Source organism: Centruroides sculpturatus, unplaced genomic scaffold (genome assembly GCF_000671375.1).
Source record: "Centruroides sculpturatus isolate CEXI.00-Female unplaced genomic scaffold, Cexi_2.0 scaffold29, whole genome shotgun sequence".
Taxonomy (NCBI): domain Eukaryota; kingdom Metazoa; phylum Arthropoda; class Arachnida; order Scorpiones; family Buthidae; genus Centruroides; species Centruroides sculpturatus.
Genome location: NW_019384296.1, coordinates 854,515 through 865,892, shown reverse-complemented (window position 1 = coordinate 865,892; position 11,378 = coordinate 854,515). Strand labels below are relative to the sequence as shown.

General features: G+C 27.7%; 1 protein-coding gene and 2 non-coding genes across 3 annotated transcripts; 1 reads left to right on the top strand and 2 right to left on the bottom strand.

Moving 5' to 3' along the window:
* Positions 1–4,167: 4,167 nt before the first annotated feature.
* LOC111621847 (lipase member H-like) lies at positions 4,168–8,086 on the bottom strand. The gene is made up of 7 exons (XM_023364127.1): positions 7,865–8,086; positions 7,514–7,791; positions 7,272–7,418; positions 5,454–5,775; positions 5,201–5,333; positions 4,926–5,120; positions 4,168–4,856 (listed from the first exon to the last, which is right to left on the bottom strand). The coding sequence occupies exons 1-7, from the start codon at positions 7,968–7,970 to the stop codon at positions 4,781–4,783; spliced, it is 1,257 nt and encodes a 418-aa protein (XP_023219895.1). The 5' UTR covers positions 7,971–8,086; the 3' UTR covers positions 4,168–4,780.
* Positions 6,021–6,092, top strand: Trnae-uuc. Its single transcript has one exon. It is a non-coding gene; the product is annotated as a tRNA-Glu (tRNA).
* Trnae-uuc lies at positions 6,239–6,310 on the bottom strand. Its single transcript has one exon. It is a non-coding gene; the product is annotated as a tRNA-Glu (tRNA).
* Positions 8,087–11,378: the final 3,292 nt, after the last annotated feature.

The following is an 11,378-nucleotide window of genomic DNA, read 5'->3' as shown; positions in this document are numbered from 1 at the left end:
CATAATCTCTCTTCATAATCAAATATAGATCTCTCCCGATTGAGAATTTATAGCATTTGTTATGTTTAAAAGTTACAAAGCGTAGTTTCAACAAAATATAGCTCAAGAATATAATATTATTTAACATTTTTACGTAGCCGTTTAAATTATTGCCATCGTTTAAATATAGTTTGTCAAAAATTAATATTAAATATATATTATTGAGATTTACACAATATATAGGCCTATATATAATTAGGCTTACCATTATATATTTGAAGAATTTCCTTCCATAGCTACTAGGCTTGCCTTATTTCAAGTGATTTTTAAATGTCCGAATGCTCACCATGAGTTACTGAAAATTCTGAAAAAAGAAGATATTTTAGTTGACAAATCGCCATTTTACCCGAGGCTGCATTATTTTTACTTCTTGTATATTCATTCGTAAACCTCAAATAAAAACGTTATGGTAATGTCTGAATTTATCTACGTGATATTTATATAATTAAAAATTTTTTATAATAATTGTAATGTAAACTTACCTCATCAGTCATTAATGTATCAAAAGTTTAAAACAACAATGGTTATTGCAATGAATGGAAAACAAAATCAAAAACATTATAAGGTGCATAACCGGAAAATGTTTATTTTTAATGATTCAGAATGTGCAAATATTTATTAAAAATACCAATTTAACAAATATGAAACAACTACGTTTTATAATCATTTCTGAATGACCAGTATTTCATTAATAATTTTATAAATAACGAGGACCTATTCTCTGCAGACAAATGGGATGCAACGCGATTTCTAATTGATGGACGTAGGTTTAAACCTATAAACAAAGGGGATGTGTAACCGAAATGTATAACAGTAATAAAAGTTACTTATTAAAGATTAAAGTGTCATTGTATTATTCCTAATAACAGTGTGATATGTCTACAAATTTAGTGTTTGAGGAATCGTAACTTTATTTAACATTCCTTTTCTGACACTCCAGCGGTAATAAAATTCCTGCAATTTTCACTTCACTATAACAATTTCGTTGAAATTGCTTTTCCTCTTTTTTACTATTGTCTTTCAATTGGTAAATAAATGAATGCAAGGAAGAGAAGCAAGCTAGGAAAAAACTAATAAGTACTAATCTCAATCACAACCACAAATTGTCTTAGACACAGTCGTAAGGACACCGTCCATACCTCTTTTAATTTTGTTATTTACCTTATTCTTCACTTAAGGCAGAAAAGTAAGAATGCACCGACAGACATCAGGGAAAGAAACGTCTCTGTGCTGCTTTTATAGGTTACCAAAGCATAAGAAAAATATAATTCGAATTGTGGATTAAATTGAGGACTATAGAACTAAATTAGTTTATTTACATGAAATAAATATCAAAAATAATATAATTAAAATATATAACATATTTGTTTCGTACGTGGACTTCATATTTAGCTATTTAAATAACTTATATACATCTTTCATTTTAACATTTTTGAGGGTCTCCTCAAGTTGGTTACAACGAGAGTCCACTCTTTATTGATATTTTTACAGTCAGTCAATTAATAAAACATTCAGCAACGAGTTGCATAACTTTCCCGGCTGTTATGAGATTTTAATAATATAAAAGTTATTTTCAAAAGTAATCAATTATTATTGAAATTATTATTATTGTATATATATATATATATACAATATTTACATGTTCTAAATGTAATTTAATTATAGAAACACATACAGTAGACTTCGCTGTGACATTTCCAGCTGTTACTGGTATAAATTTTCTTTTATGACTTACAAAATGTTGTATTTTAGTCCCTTTTCTGTTTTATTGGTCATTTTAATATGGTATTATATATTTCAAACTGTATTACTAGGAATAGAAGTTCAATTTATGATACTGAGTCTATGGAGAATTATTGTTTAATTTATGATGGCTCATTTAATGATGGGTTTTTGAAGATCAGTCGGGTCGTAAAACCAGGGATCTACAGTATTATATTGTGCAGGTGTGTTTTAAAGTATTTTTTACATACTTTATTGAATTAGCAGCTGTAAAATAAGACAATTGTAAGATTTTATATAATTTTTAATTAGTGTGTTTTATGCGATATGCTGTTCAGATACGTATATGCGTATAAGCAGATACGTGTATGCTTAATGTTTATTCTGTAATTTCTTATTAAATATATTTTATAAATGTAAGCTTATATATTTTATGCAAGCTTTATTTTTCGTTTAAATGAATAATAATTTTAGTTTCAGGTATTTGAAATTATTTATAGTACTGTTCGTGTGAATGATTAAAATATTAAATATTTCCAGTGTTAAATATATAATCGAATTTTTAAATTATGTTCTTTTGGGAAATAAAAGATTCATTATTACAACACGGAGATTATAATATATTAATCGTTTTAAATAACAATGCAATTAAGCAGTAGCTAATTCTAGAGTAGTTGGTATAGTACATCATATCTTATTAATCCTTTTATTTAAATTAAAATTCTGGAGCATTATTTTCTATATTTTTATAGATCTCATCAGAAGATAGTTTCATTTAAAAAAAAAATTACATATAGCCTAATTGGTGCTAGTTTCAAAGACAGTAATTTAGTTAATTAATTATTATTAAAAATCATTTATCTTATACAAAATTACCGAAAAATTTCAAATTTATCCTATTTATCCTGATTAAAATACACTTTATATATATAAACTGTAAATATTTTAAAACGAGTAAATATATTAATTAATTAATTATAATTAATATTTCTGGACCAGGAATGTCTAGCGCTGCTGGACATATTGATTTTTATTCAAATAATGGAATTAATCAAGCAGGTTGTCGAATGTCTCCTTCAAAAATTTTTAGGAGCGGAAGCATAGAAGAAGGTCAATTGCTTTATTTTTTATTTTTTTTAAAAAATAATCTCAGAAATACAGCTGTTTGACATTTACAATGAGAATAACTTCTAATATTTTCTAATCTACCTAATCAGGTTTTATCACGGTTGTCTATACTGTAATACTGTGTCTTCGCGTCATTGAATTTGCACTGGTGGAGGGTCTGTTTCAATGTTGTATTTACTGTACTTTCTCCATAAATATAACAAAAATGTCATGGAAAAATTGAAAAAAACGTGTAGAAATATCATCATTGTTTTTTAAAAACTGCTCTTGTGTTAAAAGTTTAACTTAAAAATCTAAAATTATGTTGAATTTTATATGGATAAAAATATAGAAACCCATTTTACTTCATGAAAAATGGGAATTTTTAGAAGGAAAGTGTTTCTCTTGTGTTATCAACAGTTGTGTTATTATGGTTGTTTATAATGACAGATACCGCCATCTGTTATCCGAAAATGAAATTTAAAAAATTTATATGAAAACTAGATCGTGTTCTTTATATTGTAGTATTTTACCGTTAATATTATAAATATAATTAAATTTAACTTAAGAAAGCTTATCGAGTAAAAATTAATTTTTATACACGCTTCCATTCAGAATGGGTGAAAACATTTTAACATTTTAATCGTGCTGCCATCTGTGATATAAAAGTATTACTAAAATCAATAATTAAAAAAAAATTTAAATTAATCATATATCATAATTTATTTAATTCGTTAAAATTGATTTGTATTTAAAATTATTCTTAAACGAAATTATTATATTTTTAGATATTTTTAGTCATTTTTAGTAAGAAAAAATAAATAATAATATATGGCGCCATCTAGTATAGATAAATGACAAATATTCGTATTAAATTTCTGTTACAGGACTACCTGGAACAATTTATACTTATTTATTAACACTTAAAAAACAAATTAAAAACTTTAAAAAATTTTATTAAACTTTAACGAAATTTACAAAATCTTTCATTTTTAACAAATATTAAGAAAATAATAAAATTATCCTATGCAAAATTAATAATGGACCTTTGACATCTGGACATAAAAAATACTTATACAGTATATAAATGTATTTATGGATACATCAAATTGTTTATATAAAAATATAGCAATTCTTCACTTAACGTAGGTTCTTAGAAAGTGCGACTTTTACGTATAACGAAACCAATTTTTACTACACGCTAATTGATAAAAGCAAGATATAATTCGTATATATTATTCTAATTATATTGTTTGCGACCTCCAACATTTATTTTCCATTTCACAGAATCAATTCTACTGTTTTGTAAAGCAAATTCAACAACGATAATTGTAAATGAATACAAATGTACTGTACCTGTACGACGACGTTATGACGAAACGACGTTAAATAAGGACTCGCTTGTATTTTAAAAATATTTCCTAAATCTATTAATTCGATCATTAAATTACTAAGGTTAATGGTCGAACATCCTTGAAGAGAATTCGAATAAAAAGCTTTTCCTTTCATACATAAGCATTTGTTAAAGTCTTTAGTTCCGTTAAATTGAATGAATACAAGAATAAATACCAAGAAAGAAAAAATAAAATTAATTTGTATATACGTTTCTTTTCATTCAATGAGATTTTTTATTTCGTTCTATTCTAAATTTCATATCAAATTTTTGAAATGTACTTCAATTATTAGAAAAATAATATATGTTACACGCATTACAAACTGTGATATTTATCTAACAAGGTATAACAAATTACGGAACCTTTGTTAGATATATCTAATCTAACAAATTACTTTCTTAAACCCAATAATCTTTATAAAATATGTATATAAATACATTATTTACAATTTTTAATCTGTACTCGTAAACGTTATATATGACACGTTGTTACTTATTATATACGAAAAAAAAAACTGCTTAACAAAGTCCACCACTGAACACTGTTCTGATGTTTTCGGGATCTAAAGGTTCGTCTTTTGCACAGAAGACTTCTCTATTAAAAAAATTATATATTTAATATAATTTATTTAAATATGATAATTAAAAATTTGGCGTTTATTACCTGTAACTGGTTTCTAAATTGGTAATTCTGAAACTGTGTATGTAAATCTGAGGATATTCGGGTTTGTAAACATCGGAATATTTCTGTCTATGAGTTGCTAACGGATGCCACAATACGTCGACACGTAACATTCTACCTAAATTTGGAGAACCGATAACGAATTCGACTGTCCTTCCCGGTCCAAAGAGTACAACTCTACAATTTCCAGAAATAAATAATCATTGGATATAAAGTATTTAATTTTTTTTTTCTAAATTAAAGAGTATATTTCTTACTCTTGAGTAGCTTGTAACAATGCAGTTCGTCCTTTAGTGCCGGATATTCGGACGAATAAACTTCCGGTTTCGTTGCCTTGCCTCACAGCATCGTCCGTACCAGATAACAGGACACTGACGTGATAATGATAACCTGATAAGAAGGAAATATGTAAAGGTGGAACGGGTCAAGTGAAGGCTACAAACATTCTATTTTGAATTCTTGACAATAATTAAAGAATCTTCTTAATATAAACAAACACACAATACTTACGGCAATAAGGCTCAGCAATTCCAGTTTCTAAGAACATTTTTACTGGATCCGTTCTCGCGTATCTTCTCCAATCGTCAGCTCTATACCCCAGAGATGCACATTGAGACATATCTGTACCACATCCCTCCGAGCAACGCCCGGATGTGAAATTTAAATAACTATCGCAAGCAAATCCATTGAAAGGACAATCGGAATTAATAGATTCACTGAAGAGTTCTATAGATCTTGCGTAATTACATTTTCCATACATATTAACGTCTGAGGAAAAAAATAATTTATACTGTAAACAATTAAGTCCATATATATACAAGTAAACATTATGCAATTATTCAATCAGTAATAAAAGTTGATTGTTATAGAGAGGACTTGAAAGTGTTGTTTCCTGTCTTGCATACTCAATAAAGAATATAGCAAATACGCAATATCCTTCCTGTTCCGTACAATCCCTATTACGACTGAAAAATAGGCAGTAAATAGAGAATTGTATACAATTAAACACTATGCATATTCAATTAATGAGGAATATTTCCATAAACATGAGGGTGTTTTAAGAGATACATGACAGATTCCCATGTGGTCTAGTGGTTAGGATATCTGGCTTTCACCCAGAAGGCCCGGGTTCGATTCCCGGCATGGGAACTTTTTTTTTACTTATTCGTTTTATTTATATTATAATTGAATGTGAAATCGTTAATATAATAGGGAAAAGACGCCATTACGTTTAAAAGTAATAAAATGAGTATTTTAATAACTAAAATTAAAAAAAATTTAAGCATAAAAAAGTGTTCCCATGCCGGGAATCGAACCCGGGCCTTCTGGGTGAAAGCCAGATATCCTAACCACTAGACCACATGGGAAGCTGTCATGTATCTCTTAAAACACCCTCATGTTTATGGAAATATTCCTCATTAATTGAATATGCATAGTGTTTAATTGTATACAATTCTCTATTTACTGCCTATTTTTCAGTCGTAATAGGGATTGTACGGAACAGGAAGGATATTGCGTATTTGCTATATTCTTTATTGAGTATGCAAGACAGGAAACAACACTTTCAAGTCCTCTCTATAACAATCAACTTTTATTACTGATTGAATAATTGCATAATGTTTACTTGTATATATATGGACTTAATTGTTTACAGTATAAATTATTTTTTTCCTCAGACGTTAATATGTATGGAAAATGTAATTACGCAAGATCTATAGAACTCTTCAGTGAATCTATTAATTCCGATTGTCCTTTCAATGGATTTGCTTGCGATAGTTATTTAAATTTCACATCCGGGCGTTGCTCGGAGGGATGTGGTACAGATATGTCTCAATGTGCATCTCTGGGGTATAGAGCTGACGATTGGAGAAGATACGCGAGAACGGATCCAGTAAAAATGTTCTTAGAAACTGGAATTGCTGAGCCTTATTGCCGTAAGTATTGTGTGTTTGTTTATATTAAGAAGATTCTTTAATTATTGTCAAGAATTCAAAATAGAATGTTTGTAGCCTTCACTTGACCCGTTCCACCTTTACATATTTCCTTCTTATCAGGTTATCATTATCACGTCAGTGTCCTGTTATCTGGTACGGACGATGCTGTGAGGCAAGGCAACGAAACCGGAAGTTTATTCGTCCGAATATCCGGCACTAAAGGACGAACTGCATTGTTACAAGCTACTCAAGAGTAAGAAATATACTCTTTAATTTAGAAAAAAAAAATTAAATACTTTATATCCAATGATTATTTATTTCTGGAAATTGTAGAGTTGTACTCTTTGNAGCACCATCTGTTGGCAAGAATTTTTTAAAATAATAAACTATTTACCTGTATGTAATCTATAAAATCGGAAATGACTACTCCCACTGCTCTAGCATTTGCAGTTGCTTGGGTATAAGGAGGACCAGCTCCAACTCTCCAATCCACAGATATAATATTGCTATCTTCGGCAGTTAGCAATTCTCGAATTAAATCCTAAAAATTTAATTGTTTTCAATCTTTATATTCGAAGTTTCATAAAGAATTTTCACAGAGACCATTCAAAATAATAATAATAATAATAATTCTACCTTAATCCATATTTGAAATCCATCTTCCGAATAACCGTGTACGATCATCTTTACAGGTTTTCCTTCCTCAAAATTAGATATAACAAAACTATTATTATTTCCAGCTCTTAATTTTTGATATATATCTGGATTTTTTCTAGTCATTAATAAAAATTGTACATCTAATACATCGGGATGAAGAGGAAATAAACTGATGGGACGACGAAGATTAAAAAATGGTTCTCCTATAGTAAAGCATCCCCATTTATCGTAGCATCTCGTAAGAAGACTATCCTTTTCTATAAAGAAAAATAAAATAAAATAAAATACTGGTATACTTTCAATTTATAATTATAATAAAATAAAAAGTACCATCTTCGGTGGGACTTCTTCCATCTGTCAGGTGATAATTTCGTTCTCTTTCAACGGCATAAGCCACATTTTTAATAATAAGAATACACAACAGATACCTTAACATGTTACTGCCGTAACGTCTAGATAACCAGTCGAATATCAAAACAATAGAAATGTGTCTTAAACGAAACGTTAACTTTTCATAAGCTATATATTGCGCATGTACGAAAGGGAAAGTGGAAAACTCAAGAAGGTCAACTTGCTTTATGACACGATGTAACATACCTCGAGGGTCTTTCTAAATTATCGACGAATCTTTGTTTTAATAAATGTTACAAAATTCGTATTTCTCAATTTTACTTTTTATTCTATGCACTTATATTTAAATTATATAAGATGCACAATTGCTCCATTCACCATATGAAGTGCATATATAGTAAGATATTATCATTCATATGGCTTTTTTTTACGTAACATATTTCAGGATAACTTAATAAATTTTTAACATTCCTCAACATGACAGATATAACTTACAGTTAATAAGTAAGAAATTCTAATAATATTATTTTCTTGTTGTATATTTTACCTTTGTTCTTCTAATATATAAATAAAAACAAAGATATTTGTGTAATAATAATTTGTAACTATATAAATACAAACATACTAATGAAGAAAGAGATAATTTAGACAAGTGTAAAGAGGACAAGAAAATAATAGAATTACTTTTTCTATTTTTTTTTAATTAGGTGAAGGAAGGTTGGTGCGTTATTTATTATTGTAATTTTTGGAATAATTCGTTCCAAATATCTTTAAAATCATTTTTAAAAGAAAATAAATTTATATTTTAAAAATAAAGCCATGTAAAACTATTCATAATTTTTTTTTTATGCAGAATAAATACTATTGTTTATTGACTACTTGGGGATTCCTAAATCTAATACTTGTACTAAATTCAATTCTTTTGTTTCGACACAACTTACAAATGAAATTATTGAGTAACAGTTAAAGAACAGTAATTTTTTAAATCAAATCTAATCTTCTCTGCTAATAATAAATTAGTTTCCATTTTTATGTTACTTTTTTTTCATGTAAGAACCATTAAAAACGCCTATTTCATTGCTAATATTAATGAAAAAGAGCGACTAGTAATATGTTTTAATAAGTTTTACGAGTAGTATTTCTTTCAAAGGACAGGGAAAATTTATTTGAATAAAAATTTTTGTGAAAGGTGAGTATATATAACGAAGGACACATTTCAAGGTTAGGAGAAATGGTATATTTTTATTACATATTCTGCTTACACAAGTTATGCATGCTTCAAGGTCTGTTTTTAAAAGTTATTAGTTAAATAGGACTTTCGAAATTTATTTAAAGAAAATTGCTTTTATGTAACGAAACAGTTCTCTACAAACATGTAAGATGAAGAACAAGAACAGTTACCAGCAATAACAATCTTTTCAACAGTTACTTGAACAAATTGACATACAATACAATACATCGTTTAAATAGGTATTTTTCCAATTATATTTTATTAAAACCTCTAAAAAATCCATCAGTGACCAAGTAATTAAAATATTTAAAATTATGATTTTATAATGTACAGTACTGTACATCATACAGAAATTGAAATATCCATTTTAAGAATATATAAATGCAAACTATTGATACAAAATCTTTTTATACTTTGCATTCAAATTGATGTATTAATCGATTGTAAATTTCTTTATTGTCTTCCAAAGATATTATTCTGGTACCGAGTGTAGACGTTATCTTGATTCTTTAAAAGGTTCATTAGCAAAACATAAAATGGGTGAATTTCACTTTTATGGCGAATTTTGAATATTAACCGGATCTTGGATATTCAAATATTTCGAATACTCGAATATCCCGAATACTTAGTGAACTTAACTATCTAATATAGGTCTACTTATTTAGTTAATAATTTATTTAATATTTGTTTCATTTATTTTAATATTTTAATAAATTAATGAGCAATTATTTATTGTGACATCGTCACAATGCTGGGCAGCAATTCTTTTTAAATCATATTTATAATTTTATTTTATTTAAAATATATGCTTTACACCTCAAATTAGTAATGTCTTGCCCCTGTACATCATACTTTTCCTGTTAGCAATAGAGTCATCTATCTAACTCCTTTTAGGAGAAAATTTTTGAATCGAAATAACGGACTTCCGGTCGAACCGGAAGTTTATATATAGCTAATCGGAGCCTCCTGCCTTTAAGCTTTCAATATCTGGTCTCGACTTTCATCTATCTAACTCCGTTCTCGAGATTAAGGAAGGATAGACATACGATAGTGGAAATTTATAGGTCTACAATTATTTAAAATCCCAACCCAATAATTTTTCTCAAGCTAACCTTAATGAAGATTTTTATTAACCCCCCAAAATTTGAAAACGTTCGGGTCTATTCTGTTTCTTTTCTTGTCACAAATTAAACTAAATACAGTGGTGCCTCGTATAACGTACGCCTCGAGAANTTCCGTTATGTGTATATAGTTTATATGCAATAAAATATATATATTCTTAAAATATTTATTTGTATAAATAGTTACAAAAATTAAACTTTTCTGAGGTCATTTAATCGATAATAAAAATTGTTAAGTGATTTTCAATTAATCATATTTTCACTCCTACTAATCATTTACTTGTCATTTTAAATAGATTAATAGTAGAATAGAAAAATTATTAATCGATAAATATAATTCGGAAATATATTTTACAATGTTTTCCTTTTATCGAATAATAATTATTATTATTATTATGGGCAAAAATCTATTGTTTGCAGCATCATTAATTTTCATTCAATAGGTCACAGATAAACTGTTGATTTACAATGCGAGTAACTTTCGATTTTGTCCTTGAATAACCGCATTTTCCACGAATCCCAATACAGGATTTCACGATTTGATTTCACTATCGAAAACCAATTCGTGACCAGAATGCATAACATAACATTGTCCTTGTAATCTTACTTTCATTACGATCGTTTAATTTCTTCCTACTGTTTATTTTGTAACGAGAGTTACTATTAATTTTATCTTACCATTACTCGCTTAATCTATTTACAGATATGAATATAAACTTAAAAAAATAGTTAAAAACAATGATGAATTCCGTAAAGAATGTGTATATATATATACAGTGTATTATTATATAAAATGATAGCATGGCACAAAAAGGAAAGATGAATGAATAAGTCTCTCCATATATATCCTCTTGTATACTTTTAAAAATAATAATAAATTAATGACAATTTTAAAGCATGTATGAAAACAATGCTTTTAAGATTTATTTTTCTAAGAAATAGTTTTATTCATAATCTGACAATTNTAAATATCAAAAAGTTGTTCATATTTAATATATTTTAAAAAGAAAAATAAAACTTATAATATAAAAATTTGTTTCGGCTATAATAATAGCAAGGTTGCGGCTGAAATTTTCATCTCTAAAATGTGAACGTGAAACATTGAGCGCCGCTTACAAGATAGCAGTGCTCGACGTTCATG

What these genes read in the sequence shown, in the direction of transcription:
- LOC111621847 (XM_023364127.1), bottom strand. Translation starts at nt 7,970, where the DNA reads ATGTTAAGGTATCTGTTGTGTATTCTTATTATTAAAAATGTGGCTTAT. An exon ending in AAGAAGTCCCACCGAAGATG is followed by an intron (nt 7,792 to 7,864) that starts GTACTTTTTATT and finishes TTTTCTTTATAG; the next exon opens with AAAAGGATAGTCTTCTTACG. An exon ending in ATTTTATAGATTACATACAG is followed by an intron (nt 5,776 to 7,271) that starts GTAAATAGTTTA and finishes ATTGAATAATTG; the next exon opens with CATAATGTTTACTTGTATAT.